Below are 21,866 nucleotides of genomic sequence, written 5' to 3'. Positions count from 1 at the left end.
ATGTAAAGGCGCCGGCGTCAGCAGGAAAGGAGAAATCTGGGGGAATGTGCAGCTTTAATCAGACCTGCATCTCTCTCGTGTGTGTGTGTGTGTGTGTGTGTGTGTGTGTGTACATACATTACTGCACAGAGCAGGGCCTGCTGTTGTATAAACGGGGGCACGGTGGCCCTCCCCTCTCACATTCCCAGTCCAAACTTTCCGTGGTGTGTTTAAAACATCAGTGACCACTCTGACAACCCTAAGTGGTATTTTATTGTTGTCCAGCTAATTCATTAGTGCCGGTGACAGACAAATGTAGTCTTTACATCACCCACTCCTGACTTATCTCCATTGACTTCCTGTATTTGTTTACAATTGATTTTGTGGATCTGTTCTAAAGCGACGCCTGCGTCTGGCCCCGAGCCTCAGAGCACAAACGATGACCCGGCGTGATCCGGTCTGCAGCTGTACATCCTAAGGTGCCCTTTTATGGCCCTTATATCCCCTTATATGTATTGTTTTGTTTTGTTTTTCCTCGTTTCCTTCCACATTTTTCAGTTTTAATATTTTTATCTTCCATGCATTTTTTAATGCATTGTTTTGTAGTCTTTTCTTCCGTGCTGTTTTTTGACCCCGTCCTTCAGCTTTTGCTCGTCTGTTGTGAGCTGTGTTTTATATATATTATTTGCTTTTCACCTGTTTATTTAGTAATACATGTGCTAATGAAATCAGTTTTTAACCACGTGTAGGATATTTGTTGGCATTGTTTCAGTATTTTTCTCGCACAGAAATGCTGCTGTGTACATAATAAACATTATGAATAGATAGATGAATGATTATTTGCACTGTTAGCTAAAAGCAGGAAACCTCAAATGTGAGACAGTCACCACTGATACCATTGCAAAAATAACAATATGCGACATGCGTGTGCATGAGAAGAGAAACCCAGGTGTGATTGTCTACTCTAATTCATTTATTTCTTTTACCGTACTCAGACTATGAGATGTTTTATTTTTCCTCAGTATTTTAAGAAAGTGTTCAGTGTGCCCTTTACAGATTGGATTGAAATGAAACCTAGATGTGTTCAGGGCTGTTGTGCAAACAACAAAGCGGTTATTTGTCTCCAGGCTTTGAAGGGTGCCATAGTTGAAGCTAAATGTTGTTTTGCAGACAAATCAAGTGGACAAGATGTGTTGCTTTTGTGCATTTGTGGTGGAACGACCACTGTTTCGCAACCTTTCTTTATTCCAGCGCAGCTGTTGAGATTAATCTGTCCTCAAATAACTCACAGTGATGCAACACAGAGAGTAGATGTTACTCTCTCACCCTGTTAGCTCTTCTCTTAGCAGAAAATGCATGTTAGCGGCTTCTAAAGGGGAGATGGTGGCGCCAATAACTCGGGAAAGGAAGGAGAAGAGAAGCTTATAGAAGGGGAAGTGTGATAAGGTACATGTGGCATTAGATTAAAGTGAAGGATGGAAGGGCCAATGGGAGGAGAGGAGGTTGTGAAGATGATGACATTATAATAAATCTAATAGGACGATGAGATGGAACTCAAGATGCTTGGAGAGATGAGGACTGCAGCGGGAGAACGAGCTGAGAAGTCTCCTCTGTGTTATCTTTGATTCAGCAGGAATCTGTGACAGGTGTTGGCTTTTATCAATGGCTCTGTGTGTGTTTGTGTGCAGAAGTAAATGGCTGCTCCATGACTGTAATTTGCATAATGGACTCGCACGACATACTGACACTTAAAGACAGGACGAAGAGGAGGAGGAGGCGAAGAAGAAGAAAAGTCAGGGATTTAGTTTCAAAGAATATGGGAATGTTTCTGCATTGTTTGGAAAATCGGATTCACAAATTTAGGATTTATTCTTAAATTCATTAGAATGAAGCTGCTCAGTTACTGCTCCGACCTCATGCAGTAATTGGTGGACTTGTGTTAATGTCATTAGCAATAATAACACTAAAGCTGTGATTTATGCTATGAAGAGACTTGAATGCTTCAGTACTAATGAGGTAAGTTACATTCATATTAACAGCGCTCCTCTTTAAACTGGTGCAGTGCTGGAGGATAAAGTTTTATTCACTTTTTTAACATCACCAGTCTTGTTTCGATCACATTGCCCGTGTACACAGCTGGGACTGACTCAGCAATTTTTTTAATAATGTCATATATAAAAACACTCGTGTGCAAATAAAAGTGCGCCCACTGTGTGACACTCCGGGGAGTCTCTCATCTGTGTTTGGACTCAAACTCCAGTTAGCGGGCGGTGAACCTCCTCCCGCTCCTCAGTGACTCCCTGAATGGACGGGGAGGGCAGGTTAGCAGCAGGTGGATCAGGAGATGGAGTCGTTTTCTCAGGCACATAAAAATATTAAAGCGTAAGTGTAAACCATTTAAAAAAGTGAGCAGACTCTGCTAGTTCGCCTTAATAATTACTCGCAAATCACATCTGAATGTTGTTATATGAGAAATAATGGGCATGATTTTCCCATTTTTGATAGTTCTAATTATTGTTGATTGCCTAACACTCGACCTTTAACACTCGGCTTTACTGACTGAATGACCTTGTTTTATCCTTTTGGCAAAAACCTATTAAAATATGTTTTATTGTTATTAATTTAGTAGGTGTGCTGTAATCACGTTGCCCTGGGGCCCAGTTGGAACTTTTAATTCAGCGGTTTATCATCTATGACTCAGGAGCAGGTTATTTTCCTTTTTTCTTTTTTTAACTACAGGTGAAAGTGCACAACTGATGTGTGAATCTTCAAATGGAGCTCGTGATCTCAAAGGCATTTTATGAGGTTTAAATGTGAAACGCTGAATCTCTGTTAGTGCTTCCTTTTTCATCAGAAAGCTTTTAGTGTTGCTGAAAGTCTGTGTCGTGTCTGAGGTTATTTGCTTAATTCAGTGATGAAATATCGAGCGTGAGAGAAGTTAATAAGAACTGAAGCGGTACCGTCAGGAAGCTCAAAATATAAATAACTTTTTGGTTTCTGGTTTCGTTTCTATGAGATGCTCTTTGCGCAGCAGATTTGTTTGCTCTAATTATATTTTTACGCTTTCATACAATCTGTAAAGTATGAATCCTTAAACGTGTGTCTGCTTTAACTGTGCTCCGTGTTCTATACGTAATATGAAATGTCCCCCTCTTAGGCTGTTATTGCTCTTTGGTTTTGTAGCACACGTTGGTGCACTTGTGTTGAAATGCCCGATGAAGTGCTTCTGGAAAGCTGAGAACTAGAATGGATGGTGTAGTTTTTCTAATCAATGCAGTCGGGCCGGCTGAGTCAGGATTTTCATTCATGCTCTTGGAGAGGTTTATTCCACAAGCGCTCGATGAGGTTCAAGCAGAGGTTTGCAGAGGTTTGCAGCTCTGTACGGCTGAATGATGATGAGTTTGAGACCAAAGGGGGCAGAAACTGAACCGGACATTTAGCTCTTATAGGTTATAATTAGCACAGTTGATTTGATTTACTGAATCTGTGGATTAGCAGCATCTGTTACAGTCAAAGCACCGCACTGGAAAACCGAACATGTGTAACAGAAAGTCTGACTTGGCTCTGGTACTGCTCAGAGTTGCTGTTATAAATGATATTATGACTTCTTGTTGGGTCTTGATACCTCTCTCTTCTTGAGGTTATTTGCTGCCTCAGCTTTCTCGCCTTGACTGGCCCGAGTTTTTGGACTCCCAGACCATCAGAGACGCACAAAAGCCCGATGCTGTTGCTGCCCTAAAATCAAAGGGTTCATAGTGGTGGTCTGATGGGGGAGGGGGGAGAGGATGTAAGACCTGGTATAGGAGGTTTTTTTTTTTTCTGTCTTAATGCCAAACAATACAGTTTATTTCCTCATGTTTATTTATATAGCACCAAATCACAACAGCGTCACTCGTTCTTATTCTGATTGAAATCGTCCACGAGGGCTTTAAAGTAGTTTTTCTAATCATTTATAACGAAAACGGAAATCACAAGCTGCCTGCAAACGCGCACACGCGCAGTGGCACACATCTGTAATTGACCACCTGTTTGTGTATGACCTAGTTTATGCTGCGCTGTGAAGCGGTTATGCACAATTCCTTTGGGATTCCTAACTGCAAGCCTCTTATTTCAACTGTTCCAAAGCAGCACAAAGGGACAGAAAAACCATACGTAGCAGTTCCTTTGAAGGAATCGGGATTATAAATAGAAATGTAAAAGGCAAGCAGAGTTCAGCCGTGAGCCCGTATTTGAGCTGGAGCAGATGGCGCCAGTTATGTAGCTTTCGCTTTGAGGACTTCGACGACGTTGGTATAAATAAGAGGCACGAGGAAGGACGGTGGTTCAGCCCTGTTGGGATATGCTTTATTATGTACACAAGTGGTGTGCATCCTAATAGCAGCAGAGCCATGTATACAGTGTGGAGCAAAAGTGATACTTTGGTCACTTTTGCCTGAATGTGGGTAAATGCTCAGTTGTTGGTGAAAGCCGGGCAATCATCTGCGCCGACTCACTGAACAGAGACCTTGCGATTGTGTGGCAGCACTCTATTGAATGGAAAAAAGCTCAAATTTATGCAGCTGCTATTTAAAAAAAAATCAGAATGAAACTGGACAAACGAGGTAAAATTGGGACACTGGAGCCGGGTGTGCTTGCAGATGCAGAGGGGATGTTGGGAACTGCTCTGTGTGGAGAACGAGAGAGAAGAGAGACACAAACCTACAGAAGAAATCATGAAACGCTGCTTTAAACTAGAATGACCGAAATGCCCAGCCCAATCTTCTCGTTAGATAAGTCTGTTTGTGTGCGCATGCTAATATCAGCATGGTTATATATGTGTTTACATGAAGGCTCATTTTCCTGTGCATGGACAGGAAGGCTGCGGGAGCGTCTGTGTTTGCAATAAGCCGAGGGAGCCGCAGGAGCCCACCAGTGAGGGAAGCTTGAGGGTCAAGGGCCCTTGGTTAGACACACACACTTGCATTTCTGCCTGTTTGTAAGCTCCGCTGACTTCGGAAGCACGCTACAATAATTGCTTCCTGCAGTTCCGGAGGCTTCTCTCAGGGGAGAGTGGCTGTCCTGTCCAGCTCAGCAGAGCAAAGCTGGAAGGACCACAGCGGAGCAGAACATTTCAGAACACCGAGAGCAGGAAGAGTGGAAGAGGAAACGGTGTAATAGGACAGGAAAGAGATGAATAAGGTAGAAGATTGAGCTGGAAATAAAGAAACCTGAAGAAAAACAAATGAGCTTAAACTATTATCCAGTTAGTCGACTCATTGATCCGTACCACAAATACTAGTCAGTTAAACAAATTACCTTATCTTTGTGCAACACTTTTAACTGTTCCTTCTATACGCCAAGGGCTGCAACCCCGGCAGATGGCTTTCTGTCACTCTGTGACAGGAAGTTGTAAAGAAGCCAGGTAAAAGCAAGCTGCACCACCCAGCATGGTCCTGCAGCACTGTAAAGATGGAAAATGAACTGAAAAGCAGACGAATGGAGCGACGTGTAGCCACATCCTGCACAGACATATGGATGCTAAGGCTGATGCTCGTGTCATAGCAACCCTATGCAAACTAATCTAGTATGATATGTTTAAGATGCTGTGCATGAAGGCACCGATTAACCAGTTTAGACTGTTTAAGTGGGTTCCTACGTTTATACTAGTTGACCAGTTAACTAATGAGCACCTCCAGTTTAATCCATCCAGTCCTCGACTGTGTCCAGATTCTGTGTGTGGCTCAGGCTGAAAATAAGCCTGCTTGCTGTTGCGGCTCAGAAGACAAAATAAAAGCACTGTTGTGAAAGGAAGCAGGCACAATAATTGTTTTATCTCTTTTATCTTGTTTTCCTAATCCTTGGAGGCCACAATTGTAATTAAATAGACATTTCGATTAATTACGTCACTCTAGTAAAGGTTCCTGAGAACAAATCGAATGAGATAAAACCTTGATGAAAAACATTTATGACAAAATATTTTTATTCATTTTTATTTTAAACAATGGTTTTATGCCGGACTTTAAACTGATCATTAAAACTCTCAGGCTCAGGTTGGTTGCTCATGATGATCCCATCCAGTCTGCAGTTTTGAAATTGTCTTCATGTGGATAAGCAGAAAAACATTAGGACAGGAAAAGGGCAGGGCAGGCGTTACAGCCTGTGGTGTGCGTGTGTGCGTTTCAGGGCTTGTCATCTATACATCCCACAGCTTGTCCTCGGAGAGAGCCAGCGATAGCTCCGTCCCTCCCTTCCTTCTTCATGGCTTCATCCCTGCATCCGTTTCTGCTCGTCTCCTTGCTCCATTCGCTCTGTTTCCCAAGCTTGCAGCGCTGTGGCTGGCACCATCGCGCATGCTTGGCCACGTCCGCGTGCGTTTGCCTGCACTGAGGCCAGCGTGCTCGTTCCGCTGGCAGAATATACCGATCCCACCAGGAGCACCTACAGCACGACCAGCTCTGCATCTTGCAACACTTTGTGCTCTGATGCTGTGGCAGTTCTTGCCCAGGAAATTGTGAGCGGACGTGGTAAACTTTGTGACCCGCTGACGTGATTACGACCGATACGGACTGATGTCTTTGTGTGATCGGTTTAGTTACTAAGTGACATCTTAAACAATCAGCTTGCTGCACATTATAGCTTCTTTTTCCCTTGATGGGCTAATGCTTTGCTAGTTGAGCATTCTTCTGAGATTGTTACTGAACATCAGAGATAAATTTATGAATTTTAAAAATGTTATTTTAAAAACGTCATTCTGTCTGCATACATGATAGCTATAATTTGACTTATATCCACCAAGGTCTTCAAGTCAGCTTAATGATTGATTAAAAAATGACCAAAAGCAAAAACACCTTATAGCTTGAGCTTGTGTATTGAAGGTCAGTAGATTGATCTGATCATTTAAAACTGTGTTTCTTGCTGCTAGTGTTTCGACTGATGAGATGTAGGCATATAGGGAATGATAATGTTACAGTAACAGGTTGTAACTGTTTCAATCAAAAACATGTTTCACTTTATTACTAAACATTTACAGACATTTTACCAAAAAGAATGATCCTACACATGTATGATATCCACATGAATTGTGTCAGGTATATTAAAATGAGTCTCAGCAGGGTAAAATTATAAAGTTAAAGTCCATTTAAGGAGAGCAAAGAAAGCTAAATGAATATATAGAGAATATAATGCTGTTCCCTTCAAAGTAAACCATCGGCCCTGGTGGAGGTTTGCACTTTCGGAGCACTTCTGGTATTTTTATGCTTTCCTGAGTTTTTCTTAAGTCACTGGACATTCAGCATGATGAAGTAATATAATGTGACCACAGGGTGTGGGTGATGGATGCTTTCTTGAGATGTCTGTCACATGTCATTGTGTCTATTTTTGAATGAGACTACTCTCACAAAGCATATACAAGAACTTCCTCTGTGCATATGACATCTAGATTATTGTGTGTCTGTGTGTGAAAGAGAGTTTGTTAGCGGTGACCTGAGTATAAATGTGCATTTATAGAGAGCGCACCATCTGTCAGTAGGTCATCGTGGTTTGTGCTCATGTGTAGTGACGAGCAGCTTGGAGAGCCCTCCCCATCCACAGATCCATCGCTACAGATACAGCAGCCCGTCATGACAGCACTGTGACCCCTGTGGGTTTGTCACGTCTGCAGTCATGCTAGATGACCTAAAAGTAAAAAAGCAGGATGTGGACAGGAAGGGCTTGGAGCTCATTGCAGCATCATATCATTCCTCTGTTTTCATTGACCAGCCTCTGACAGACGGCTTTAATGATGACTCCAGACAGTCTGTGAGCCACTGACTTCTCATCAGAAGCTTCACAGAACTGAACTGTTACTCACTAATCAGATAATCAGACAGAAACACAGTTTATTGTAAAGGAAAAGTGAAACACTGTGGGGGAAACGGGCACGTCTGATTTCTCTGAAGCTGCTCAGAAAATTCAGAGTCGCCACTTCACTTGAATTTGGCAAACAGGAAGCTCAGCTGCTGTGTACAAAGGTGACAAGGTCTGCTTATCTGTTCCTCTGAAGCTCTCCAAGTTGCATCGCAGGTCTCTTCTTTGTGTAAAGCGAACCAATCGTCTTTTTTAAAACCCTCGGTTTGCATGGAGCAGCCAACCAGAACAAACTCAGCTTAAAGGAAAATCGATCAGGCCTGGTATGAGATAATAAAGACTTACTCTGGATAAGAGCTGCTCTAGTATCTGAGAATGAGAATGTGCATTTTAATGTATGAAAATCATGTGGAACAGGTGCCCGTAATCTTGTCTTTACTCTTTAAAAGAACTGTTCATCTACGGAGATTACAAACACATTAAACTAGAGTCACGTGAAAGTGAGTCCTCAGCAGGGTGTGAAAGCAGAGAAATAAATCTCACGCCTTAATGTTTTACCTTCAGTCGATATCCGTCCAGTGATTACAGGAGGCTTACTCATTCGTCGCTTTGTGTGAACCAGGTCCTCATTCGCTGCTCTCACGCTGCTGTAGCCTTCGTGTTTTTGTCTTCATGTTGGAAGTGAGAGCTGCGTCCTCCTCCTCATCATCATCACCATCACAGTGTGTCTGCACAGATCACACGGTGAGAGCTGCACCTACTCAGCTCTGCCGTCACAGGGCTTTTGCTGTTTTGGATAGCGGCGTGCTAACAGCGTGCTGCATTAATTCTCCCCATTAAGATTAAAACCTAATTGTTCTTTGTTTGGAAAGATACCATCAAATACCATGTGCTGTGGTTTTTGAAGCTTCCATGTAATAAACAGGACAGTTTAATAGGACAGTATGGCCCCGGTTGTTGCATTTTTCTTCGCTGACAAAATCTATTCGCTTCTTAAAATAATAAAATGTGTCATCCTGGGTTGTCCCGTGAGTGTTTGAGGTGGCGGGCTGCTCCGCATCCCCCTGGCGGGGAATCTGCCGCTTGCGTATTGACATTCTTTTCCCATGAAACACTCGTTCGGCGATGCTTCGACCTGCTTGCACGGGCTTGCGCGGCTGCCGTCGCTGCGTGCCGTATTGTGCATCTGTTTGTAGATGGATCGAGCCTTGAACAAAGAGGTTTTTGTCCCTTAAAGCGCACCTTAAGTGTTGTGGTGTTATGCATTCATTACAGGCAATTTTAGATCTTTGGCAGATTGGACCCTGATCGAGCCCCGTTTTGGTTTTGCTCTCACTCATCGTTTTCCTCCTCTGTGCTGTGTCCTCTCTCGTTGCAGACCCTGGTAGGAGCGTGATGAGCGCGCGCTTCCGCTTGCCTGCTGGCAGATCCTACAATGTCCGGGCGACTGAGCTGGAGCGAGACAGGCAGCACACACAGGTTGTGTGCAACGTACTGCTGCTGGACAACACAGTCCAGGCCTTCAAAGTCAATGTAAGTAAACCCCCTTCAGTCCCAACCGCCTTGTTTTAATTGTGAGTGCGGGTTAAAAGCACATGGCAGAACATTACTTTTGTTTTTTTGTTTGTTTTTTAAAGTGTTTTTCTCAATAACACTGAAATTGTTCCCAGACGATGACATCTCCTGTTTATTCGTTCTGATGAAGACAGTGGTCTCGTCTGCTCTTTTTCTTTTTTTAAGAATTGAAAACTACCAGTATCAAACCCCTTCCTCTTTCTCTCAGACCAACTTTCCTACATACCTTTTTCCGTTACTGTGAATTTCCCCTCAAGCCCACCTCAGATTCATCTGAGAGTCGGTGGGGGAAAAAAATCCTTTGTGTTTCGACACATTGGCAGACATTTAAAAGGCAGCCCACTCACTCTCTCTCTCTTTCTTTCTCTCGTGTTCTGATGATACTTTAATGGGTAGGGTTTCACTTGTCCCGCTGGCTTCAGTTTGTTCCATTTCTGGCTTTGAGGTTTGATCTCAGCGGTTGATCAGTCGGTCTTTATCTCGCTTTACAAGCATTCAGTCTCACGCAGGCAAAGCTCGAGGGGAAAATAAAGCAGGGTGTCTGTAAGTGAGCGCGGTGCATGTGCTTCAAACCAGGTGACGAGCCAGCTTGTGACTGATGTTACGGCCGTCTGTCACGGCTCTCTCCGTCTGATCAAGCACCGTGACAGAGAGACACAAAGTCAGCCGGGAAATTCCCTTTGAGTCACAGCGCAATTCATCTAATAACATCCTCTCAGACACATCACATCCTGTTAGTGTTGAGATTTGTGTTTACTGAAAGAAAAGCACGAATGACAATACGAACATTATATCTGATGAGTGCTGATATGATAATGAAGTCGTACTTTTTACTCTTTGTGCGTTATTCCACGCTACTTTGTAACTGCTCCTTCACTTCCTGTCACTCTTGTCGTGCATACGAGTCTAAGCCATGTATGTAAAAGACCATCTGTGTGTTCAAGATTAGCCAAATGTGAGAACTTCAATGTAGTGTGAGCTCTGTCGGCCTCTCTGCCAGCTTCATTGATCAGGCCCCCGCAGCAGCAGCAACTTCCTGGAAGGACAGGCCATCCCGAGAGCAACAATACTTCTATTGATCCTCTCTGTGGCCGACTGGCCGTGACTCCGGCGGAGAGTGAAAATCCAGAAGCAGCCTCTTATTGTCATGGGAACCGTGGGGGCTCGTGGTGTGCGAGTGTGTGGGTTGGCTGTGGGAGGCACATGAGGGGCTTGTATTGATGATCGTATAGATGGAAAGCCGTAGGCTGAAATAATATCAGTGTAAAGTGCTATTGCAGATATTGTTGTAGCTTTAGAGAGCGCCGAGCGTAATTTAAATGTCGTCTAAGGAAGGGTCGATGAAATTTCAAGCATCGAGCGCTTGGTTTCCATCATTTCTTGTCAGTTTTGTATTTGTTGTGCTTCAGCTTACGATGGAAAATTCAAGAAAAGCACCAACGATCAATGCAACGACTGTATTTTAGACAATAACTCAGCAAGAAGGTCAGGTATTCTGATTTACGTTCAGATATTTATTGTAACTTTTGTCTTTTAATGGCATTCATGCTGAGCCTTTCTTTTAAAGATTACGTTTTAGTTTCTAATTTGTAATTTTGAATAACCGTAGAGTTGCCCTGTGTTCACATTTAGTTTGGGGAAGAAGCCTGTTTAAATGTCAATGTGTCACAGTTTCATAAATGCATGAACAACAGCCCCTGGACTTACAGTTTCTGCACAGTCAGAACATTTCAGACCTTATCTGTGTAGTTCTCACCTACGTAATTGAGACTCACTTCAAAACTGCCTAGCAACAACACTCAGCTTACTTAATTTTCAGGAAGAAAAATATCAGATCGCCTCCTCCTTTTCCTTTGGGCTGTTCCGTCCTGCACGCCTGCACGGTGCAGGTACCAAATTTCATATTCATAGTTTGCCAACCCACTGCAGAAGGAGGAGAGACCTGCCAGAGGCATTCATCGCTGAGTAATAGCTACACCCATGTCGTCATCGGAAACACGATCAATAATAAAAGCAGTTTTATCTGCTTTCACCTTACGTTCAGATTCGGTGTGGAAAATGAAGCAAAAACCCACAGCAACCATCAGTCACACCAGTTAGTCACCACTGCAGCGTTTAATCATCATCATCATCATCATTTATTTATATAGCACTTTAAAAACACACCTGGTAGACCAAAGTGCTGTACAATACTAATATGCACATAGTAAAAAAATAAAAATAAAAAATCAGTTACCCACAGAGTTAAAAGCCAAGGAATAAAAATAGGTTTTTAATAAAGACTTAAAAACTGGCACTGATGTAGCCTGTCTAATATGGAGAGGAAGGTTATTCCAAAGCATCGGCGCTGCAACAGAGAACGCTCGGTCTCCTCTACGTTTCAGCCGTGACTTTGGGACAGAAAGCAGCAACTGCTCAGCTGACCGAAGGGAACGAGTGGGGACGTGGGGCTTCAACAAGTCAGCCAAATAAACAGGTGCCAGACCATTTAGAGATTTAAAAACCAATAAAAGGATCCTAAATTCAATTGGAAGCCAGTGTAGAGAGGCCAATATCGGAGTGATGTGTTCAAATTTTCTTCTGCCAGTTAAAAATCGTGCCGCAGCATTTTGCACTAATTGCAAGCGTGACAAAGTGCCCTGCCCAACCCCTATTAAAAGAGAATTACAATAATCTAAACGTGAGGTAATAAAGGCATGAATAACACTTTCCAAGTCACGCTTGGAAAGAAAGGGCTTAACCTTTGATAAACGTCTGAGGTGATAAAATGCTGATTTTACCGCCCCGTTTATGTGACCATCAAAGGTAAGTGCAGAATCAATTTTAACTCCAAGATTTGTGATCGAACTCTTTAGTTGGGAAGTTAAAGCTGCAAGATCAACATCCGGAGTATGAGAAGAACGATTTGGGCCAAATAAAATTGCTTTTTAATAAAAAAGAAAAATACAATGACCTCACGTGTTATCCTCACATATCCTCACATGCATGCTTGGAAAACCCACCTCCCCACATACAAAAGCAGGGTTAGCAGCATGGTCAATTCACAGGAAAGCAGAACCAAAGTAACCACAATACCCAACATGAATATTCAGCTGTGTGTAACAGCTATTTGGTAATCAGGCAGCTCTTAACAAAGACCCAGGTTACTGGGTTTTTTTCCCAGACTCAGGGACTCAGTCTTTCGTTTGTCACACATGTATAGAAAGCACCAAGTGTCCCAGTTTGCATCATTGAAATCACTACATTTGAATATTTCATGAACAAAAATGTCTGTGATTAGGTACTATCCCTCTACTCTACTGCTGTACTACATATAGAGATCGATGAGTTGAAATCTCACTGGGATCATCTGCCCAGTCGGCACCAGTTACAGGAGAAAAGTACAAAAACAAACTTAAAGTATAAACCATCAAACTGCCAGCTAATCAGAGCTGCACACTACTGCTGTTTTCTGTTTTTTATGTGTGTATCACAAGGGCAGTCCTGTGAACTAAATTTACTTAAACACACTAGTAAGAGACCTGACTTCAATGTAACAGCAAAAGCTGAACTGGCATTTGTCAATGAAGCGGCCAGCCCACTACAACTGATTTAAATGGCTTTAAATGGGGCTTATTGTGCTCACATTTCTCTTGGACATTCTGTATTAGCCCAACATTATTCCATACCATACCCACTTTATTTATAAAGCACTTTAAATGCAGGCACGACAGATACAAAGTGCTGTATGCACACAATAAAAACCATTTTGAAATAAAAACGAGTAAGTACTCACACTAGGTAGAATAATGGACAGGCTCCGCCCCCTCTGAGCTTGGATCTCTGTTTCTGTTGGCCAGACAGAGCTCAGAGAGGTAAGGTGAGGCGCGAGCGTTTAAAGATTTGAAAACAAAGATAAGAACTTTGAAATGGACTCTAAGGTGCACATGCAGACAGTGAAGCGCCGCCACGACGGGTGTGATTTGCTCGTTTTATTTACGTGTTTCATTTTGAACCAGCTGTAGGCGTGAGTGGAGTGTGCTTGTTAGTTATTACATGCCAAAAATCTTTAACCCCAGACCTTTGTGTAGGTCCATCGTTGAGCTCAGCTTGGTAACTGCACTTTTCTTTTTTATTGGAATTTTAGAGGCCAAGCAGAGTTTTTGCCACCTCTCCCCCTTTTCAGTTATTGTATTTCTTTTTTCCTTTAATGGGACTCTATTGACTCAGTATTTCTGTTTAGGAGATGCCCTTAAATTCCTTCTGAGGTGATTCCTGTTCTTTTATTAATGCCTCATTTTTGATTCCTTATCAGTTTTCTCTGTGGAGCCCAAAAGAGTCTCGGAGAGCTTGGAGATGTTATTCTGATGGAGTGAACAACCACTCGCTCTTGACTTCTCACTTCCTCCGTGTGTTTTGGTTTTTGCAGCCAACGACAGGACAGCAGAATTTGCGTGTGTTGTTGTAGTGCTGACAGTTTCGTGGAGTTGGTTATGCTCGATGGTGAGAAAAATGAGAGTGTAACAGTAAACGGTTCGCTCCACCTCTGTGACTGGAAGAGCCAAAATAGTGAATGCAACCACGCTGCTTTGAAACCAGGGAGGTGTGAGGGAGGTGTCACACTGCATGTGTGGGCAGGATGTGCTATACGTGTGCGCTCTCGCATGTTTCTTGGCCTCAGCATGACGTCTGTTTTAGTAGACGTCCATTGTTTTAGGGCTGTTTAAAATCAATATTAGCAAAACAAGGCTGCCCACTGATTTTAAAACGAAGATCACTGTTTGGTCAGACGAGTTTTCACCTCCGTTGTGCATCAAATGCCGTCGTACTTTTTGGCATTGACTCAGTGCATTAAATGTGAGCTGGTGCTGCTCATTCAGCGAGGTGGACAGTCACGCAGAGATCACAGATCGGTCCCTCGGTTCTCATCCTGAAAGTCTGCTGAGTTTACTGGAAAAGGAAGACAGCTATAGATGTCAGCGCCTCCACCTGCACGTTGTTCCTTTCCTGCCTGGACAAGCTGCCTCATACTTCCTGAAATTCCGTCATTCTTTAACACACACACACACACACACACACACACACACACACACACACACACACACACACACACACACACACACACACACCCGTCGGATATTCATGTCTTGTGGGGACATCTAATTGACATAATGCTTTCCCGAGCCTTTTACCCTAACCATGAAAGATGAATGCCTAATCCAACTGTAACCCGTCACTAAAACCACATTTGGAGTCTCAAAAATGCCTTCAAGCTCGTGGGGACTATGATTCTGATCCCCATAAGTATAGTAAACTTCCAATTTTTGGTCCCCACAAAGATATGAATACATGCTCACGCACACACACACTTTGACACACTCAGTTGTTTCCTGTGGAAGGACTTCAATAAAAATGTCACATTTTTTTGTTAACCTGTCATAAAACACTGGAATTTCCCCCTGAGTGTTTGATGTTCGATGGTCCGCTCCCCTCCACCCCTGAAGATGAACCCCTCGGGGTGACAAACTTATCAGAGCATCTTTTTCCCCCCTCTCTCTCGCTCTCTGCCCCTCCTCTGCTCTCAGCCAATCTCTTGTGCTCTGATTGCTCTCTATCACCATGTCTCCTTCCTCTCTCTTCATTCTCACGCACACAGACACTGTTTCATTCCGCGGTGCTGGTGAAGGGCACAAAGAGCGTTTGTCTCACCCGGTCGCATCGTCAATCACTCGTTTTCTCTTCTTCCACGCTCCCTCTCTCTTTCCATCTCTGTGACTTTCTCTCTTCTTACGTTTGCATTCTCTTTCTTTTCTTTTCTTTGAAAGTCTTTCTGCATTTCTCTGCTCTTTCTGACTCGTCGCTCACTGAGAACTGCCACATGAGCTATCCAGAATATGGAACTGCTGTTGCCATAGTCTGTGCAGCTTGTTGCATAAAAGTCCCAAGGAGGTGTGTGTGTGTGTGTGTGTGTGTGTGTGTGTGTGTGTGTGTGTGTGTGTGTGTGTGTGTGTGTGTGTGTGTGTGTGTGTGTGTGTGTGTGTGTGTGTGTGTGTGTGTGTGTGTGTGTGTGTGTGTGTGTGTGTGTGTGTGTGTGTGTGTGTGTGTGTGTGTGTGTGTGTGTGTGTGTGTGTGTGTGTGTGTGTGTGTGTGTGTGTGTGTGTGTGTGTGTGTGTGTGTGTGTGTGTGTGTGTGTGCGTGCGTGCGTGCGTGCTAGTCTGTTCTGGTATTCTAAAAGTGTACGAGCCAAATGTGCGATTGCTGTGAGAGCAAACAGACATACATTGTTAAAAGTGAGCCAGGAATACACACAAAAGGCAAGCATGCCCGCTCTCACTCTCTCTCACACACACACACACACACACACACACACACACACAGGCGATGGGTTTCCTGGGATTGCAGTGTAAAAGTGCACAGAGGGCTCCCACATCGAGCTGAAAAGCTGCTTCATACAAAGGAGAAGCATACACACACACACAGAGTTTCTCATGGAGGCAGCAGACACGTTTATCAAGAGTCTCAGAAGGAAAGTGTCACTCGAGAGGCTAGCACCGCTAGCTTCCTCATTCTCTCGGTTAGCCGCTGTCAGCTGGCTGTAATCATCAGACTTTTCAGACACTTGGGCTTTCCACCAGATCCTTTAAAGCAGCCAGAATTTAAAAACTTTCTAGCAACTGATTTTATATCATCCTAAAAAATTAGTATATATCAAAAGCCCTTCTAACGTACTTAAAGAGGCATTAATAGAGTTTTTAAACTGCCCCATTTTTCCAAATTTAAGGTGTGGTGATGATGGGAGGGAAATGTAAGAGCCTTGATGTTGATGAAGCGCTGCTTCCTTCATCTATCGCCACAGCAGATCATCTGGATCCATCTAACCCCAGCATCCTCTGTCCTCCTTCACTACATCCATGAACCTCCTCTGAGCTCTTCCTCTTCTCTTCCTGTATTTTCTTCCCGTCTCCAAACCATACATCACAGCCATCTTGTAACTCCAGCTGCTCCCCTGAGACTCGTCTCCTCCAACTCCACCCTGCCTGAACTCTCTTCTTCATCACAGTTGCTTTGGATTGTTTCCTCCTCTCTCTAGTGCATACCTCCACCTCTTCAGGCTCCACCTGCTCCGGATGTGCACTACAGATCACAGTGTTGTCTGCACACAACATAGTCCACAGAGACTCCTGCCCGACCTCATCTGTCAGCCTGGCCAGCACCGCTAAGAACACTTTGATTTTGAGGAGAAAACATGTTTCATTTGTTGTTTAACGCATGGATTGAGGAAGAGACAAAATATGGATGAAGGACATCCCACTTTTCTTCCATGTTTAGCCCATATTTCATATTAAAATCACAGGTACTGGGAGCTAGCTTTGGTCATTTTCTAAGCAGCTGGGCGCAGTTACCTCAGTACGAGTTTCAATCATAAGGCTATTAGATGTGAAGGTGCCCCTTGTGACTAATATACTTGAACTGTTGAGCTAGCTTGTGCCCTTCCCCCTTTTATGTTGACGCCTGCACCAAGCTCTTTATAGCTAACCTCCCAGCTAGCCTTTTATAATCAGGGAGGCGCTAACATCGGAGACCGTCCTGGTCTTTTGCAGTCTCCCAATTTTCTTTCAACGCTCAAAATACGTGCGTTACGTTTTTCCTCTCTGCAGCGCTCCTCTTGTTAAATGTAGCCATGTGAGTGTGACTGGAAAGCCGAAAAGTCACCAGTTCTCTCAGTACACCAGCGACTCGTACTTAACAAGGCTTTGACATTAGTAGATTGCACACATGCACACACTCTCACACACACACAGTTGTCCTAGAAGGCTGCCATGCCAACATGTCAACTGTCAGCTAACATTGTGTCTGTTTGCCACACACACACACACACACACACACACACACACACACACACACACAAACAGTGCGTTGTAAAACTGTGTCAGCAGGGCAAAGTGTGTGTGTGTGTGTGTGTGTGTGTGTGTGTGTGTGTGTGTGTGTGTGTGTGTGTGTGTGTGTGTGTGTGTGTGTGTGTTCTCCCATGGGAGCTCTGATGGAGCAACGCATTTGTGCCCTGCCTCCTCCTCCTCCTCTTCTTAAAGTTGCAGCAGATCAGGTGTGACTTTCTGCTCCACTTGTGATCCCGCGGTTTCTCCTCTCACCCTCGCTGTTTTCTCAGGAAACGATGTGATATTAATGATGCGTTTGATAAGTGATTTCTCACATTTTACAGCCTTTTAATTGGCTCTCTGTGGACTCTGTGTTTAGGGAGAACCCCCCCTTTCCTCTTCCTTCTTTTTTTCCCCCCCTTTTAATCCTGATCAAAAACCATCTGTAAACTAAACCTGCTCAGCACTTTGCTTGAAACTGATGTTTATCTCAAAGTCTCGTGGAAGCTTGAGTGCAGATGGGTAGTTTCTGTTTCTTGTTTTGTTTTTTTAAACCTGTCTACATCAGTGACTCTCACATGAAACCTTTTTCCAGGAAGGTGAATCAAGCAGATCGTGTATTTAACTTTTGTCTGTCGTTATATGTTGGTAGTAAATAAAGCTCAGCGTGGATGAACGTGTTTTCCTTTGTTCTCTGCAGAAGTCGGATAATGGCCAGGTGCTGCTGGATGCTGTCTTCAAGCACCTGGAGCTGACCGAGAGGGACTACTTTGGCCTGCACCTGACTGACGACTCATCAGATGCACCAGTTAGTATGACAGCCGTGTGTGTGTGTGTGTGTGTGTGTGGACAATGAATGCATCTTAGTGTTGTTTCCATCTGCATCATGTTAGATGTCAGAAGCACTTTTAGCTCTGAGTGGGTGAACTGTTTTCATTCAGGGATGGGCACTTTCTGTGGAGTGGGGCTCTATGAGGTTGTGATCCACAGTCGGTCTGTGGGGCACTAATGGGCACTGAAACTATGCAATGTGTTGCTGGGTAAAGATCAGCAACAAATTAAACTTTATCAACCTAAAGTTTGAGTGTCGCAGGTCAATAGACCGATCCTCTGTGATCCTCTGGGCACTCTGAACATGTATGGCGAGTGGTTTCTGGCTGTCACTGTGTAAAATTGATTGCAAAGAGGGCGCTGCACCAAAATCCTCCTCGTGATTGATTTGATTGCTGTGACTGACTAGTCTTCCACGACTAGCACTACAAGGTTTGCCTTCAAAGTAAAAGTTCGCCTGACTGCTGCAACCAACACGTTTAAAAAGGTGCAAATTTCACGTTAACATTTAAATAGTCATGCAAAATACGGTAACAGTTGCCGTGACAACCTGATGACGACCTGATAACAGCCAAAGAAATCACAAAACAGTTTTTAGTGCAGCATCTTATGTCTCTTAGCAACCAATTTCACCTAGCGACTGCTAGCAGCCAGTGACGGAATGCTCACTTTTCCTTAGCAACCAGTTGTTGCCAGGAGGTTGCCGACCGGTCTCTATGTCTGCCTGAAGGACGCCTGAGAGAAACCAGTATCAGTTTAATGGTGCTGTGTTTTTAGGGGATTTAAAAGAATTACATTTGATCTTTAAACACGACAGACCCGCCTCCTGCTGCCTTACTCGGTTAGCTAGTTTCATTATAGTTTGACTCTGGCCTTTTGGTAAGTCAGGTCACATGTGTTTACTAAAGAAGTGCTCCATGTAAAGCAAATTTAAACTGTGCCGATGGAAAAGAGATAATCTGATCCTGTATTTTGTTGGGAAAGCTGGGAGTTGATAAAAGCTTGTTTAAGGACCAGTGTGATGAAATTAAATCATGTCTGTCTGCGAGTAATGATCTGTGTGCGTGTGTGCGTGTGTGTGTGTGTGTGGCCACTGGTAAATAATTGAAGTTGTGTGTTCATACTTCATGGTGTCTCTAAGTGTCTCTCTATCAATATTTTACAGCGCTGGCTGGATCCCAATAAGCCCGTCAGGAAACAGTTAAAAAGTATGTGAAATCCACCGCACACACCAGCTCAGCTAATTCACTTCATCCTGCAGCCAAACACGTTCACTCAAGTCAAACTCCATTACATGATTTTTATTTATTAATTTTCTTCCCAGCTGGTTGAGGCTGCAGCGTGCGGCGTGGTCCCAGCAATGGTTAAAAATCCACTCGCCACCTCAGGCGGAAGCCTCTCGTCCACGCTGTCATTTAAAATTCTGCCTGTGCTTTGAGCCATTATTAAACTTTATTTCAACTCCGCTCTTGTTTTTAATAACGAGTAATATAATATGTGACGTGTGGAACAATTAAGCTCGAGTGAAATCTGCAGTCCTCCTCCAGCGATGATTGACCTGCGCTTCAACTTTATTTCATGTCCACTGGCTCATTGACAAAAAACACTGCAGCTTTGTTTCTTAAGCAGCATGAGTGTACGTGTGTGTTTTACACTTATTATTAATTATCTCATTTATTTGCATCACTAAACAAAAATCCACATGCATAGTTTCCTAAAGAAGGCTCTGAATAGAGAGCACATGTTTATCTCACAGGCTGACGCTCGCCGATGAGTGTTTCTCTCCTCTAACTGTTTGTCCCTGTTTTTCCAGGAGGGTCTCCCCATAACTTAAGCTTCAGAGTCAAATTCTTTGTGACAGACCCCAATAAACTTCAGGAAGAATACACACGGTAAGAGTTTCTAACTCTACGACAGGCTAAGAACAGCAGGAACCACTTAGTTTGTTAAACGCTGACATTAAAGTTCACTAACAGAGGAATAAAGGCTCAGTTGTAAACGAGATCCGCTCCTCACAATGAATGAAGTGTTTTTGTCATTTGACAGAGCGTCACAGAAAGTGCTAATCAAAGCAGAGCAACTCGAACTCGCTGTATTGATGTCGTTTCATTCAGAAATGGAGCAGTGATGTCTGCAAGCAGGAGCTTTGCAATGCAAATGGTGTTTCTGTAGATGTTAGTGCTGCGTTCAGTGTCAGTCGTCAGTAATGGCATCAGCATCAACAAAACACACACCATCAGTAGTTCTTGTAGTAGCAGGTGTTTAAACACGCTAATGTAAAAAAATCAACTTTGATACTCTGAAGTGTTTCAGTCTGAGCAGCAAAGAGGGAGATTTTCTTTGTCCAGAAGATTTAGGGACAGATTTATGTGTTGGGACATCCCAAACTGGGTTTTGGCATTTAAAACAACAAAACAAATAAAACGGAGTACTATCTGATTACATGTAAAAGGTGGGAACTCTGATGCTTGATGCTGAAATGAAGCGATCTATGAGCGCTGTTTTGTCCCGTTTAGTAATTCTGACCTGGCTGCAGACTGTTAAAGGGAAACAATGTGTCCAGTTTTTAATTGTGACGCTTTTATGAGCCACACACAGCTGGAAACATCAGTACAGTCCCGGAGTTCCCAAACAAAAAATGTCATTCTGTTAAGTGTATCTATACAAAATATGAGACGAATGCGTTTTATGTAGATCGTAAGTAAAGTAAATAAACAGTCGAAGCGGTTTTTTTTTTTTTTTAAAGATTGCCCATATCAGTTTTTCTCAGATTCTTCAAAAAGTCTGAGATGAAGAACAAAAAGATTTAAAAACAGTGACCTTAACCCCAATAACAGCAAATTGATTCTCAGGATCTGAGCTTTATTTTCTCTCTGAATGCAGATCAATAAATCTTTTTTAAAAAGCATCTTTTTATGATATAAAATGTTCTGCAAATCCACTGTGTGCTTTGTGCACGTGCAGAGGAGCGATCACAGCTCTGCAGAGATCGTTTCAGCCTCTCGGAGCCTTATCACGGTTTTGCACAGAGCTTGTAAAAGTGAATAGGGAGCCGTGGATCTGACATGCCCATCTGATGCACTGTACATTCAAGTCAGGTTTAACAAGCACTCCTGACAGCAGTGTAGTACACAGAAAAACCTTAACAGTGTTCACCCTGAGGTTTGAAACCTAAACTACATATATATATAAGTATATTTTAATACAGCTTTAATGTCTGAAATTGTCATTAAAAAATCTGCATAATGTAAAATTAAGGCAAAAAGACCAAAGGTCTGTGCTGTGGGGTGTTCCTTTACTTCACATCCATCCCACAGAAGTTAGAACTGTGATGTTCCCACCAGGCCTCTGCTGGGTGCTCGTCCTTACATGACAGTATCACTACAGCTGTGCTGGTGTTTCACTGATGACTTGTCCTGATGCTCTGTGTTCCTCCTCCTCAGGTACCAGTATTTTCTGCAGATCAAACAGGATATATTAACTGGAAGGTGAGTGTGTTGTTCTTTGTGTAAACATTGTTGCTGTGTCAGCTAGGTGGAGCATTCTGCCTCGGGCCAAATGCACTCATACAGGTGTGTTTACGGCATGAGCACCATTATGCAGATATTTTTAACTGGCCAATGTTTTAAAGGGGATTTCCCATGTTTTTATTTTTGGACCAGGGTAACTTTGCATGACTTACAGTTCAATATTATCCATATTTTTGCGTTACTGGGCCTTGGTGCAGCAGCATAGGTCACCTGAAACAAGCCGCTTAAAGGTTCCCCTACCTGTAAGCCTGGGGGTGTCAAACATGTGGGT

At 43.3% G+C, this 21,866-nt stretch overlaps 1 protein-coding gene across 1 annotated transcript in view; it reads left to right on the top strand.

The window, feature by feature from the left end:
• The window catches only part of ptpn4a (protein tyrosine phosphatase non-receptor type 4a), a 73,528-nt gene that overhangs the window by 19,338 nt on the left and 32,324 nt on the right, over positions 1–21,866 (top strand). The window contains exons 2-6 of the mRNA XM_031749559.2: positions 9,182–9,336; positions 17,935–18,042; positions 19,231–19,273; positions 19,879–19,957; positions 21,509–21,553. Coding sequence (XP_031605419.1) covers positions 9,199–9,336; positions 17,935–18,042; positions 19,231–19,273; positions 19,879–19,957; positions 21,509–21,553 — 413 coding nt within the window. The 5' untranslated portion in view covers positions 9,182–9,198. The remainder of the gene's footprint in view (positions 1–9,181; positions 9,337–17,934; positions 18,043–19,230; positions 19,274–19,878; positions 19,958–21,508; positions 21,554–21,866) is intronic.

Source organism: Oreochromis aureus, linkage group 16 (assembly GCF_013358895.1).
Source record: "Oreochromis aureus strain Israel breed Guangdong linkage group 16, ZZ_aureus, whole genome shotgun sequence".
Classification (NCBI taxonomy): Eukaryota; Metazoa; Chordata; class Actinopteri; order Cichliformes; family Cichlidae; genus Oreochromis; species Oreochromis aureus.
The sequence above is the reverse complement of the archived record's forward strand: the minus strand, read 5'-3'. Positions and strand labels throughout refer to the sequence as shown.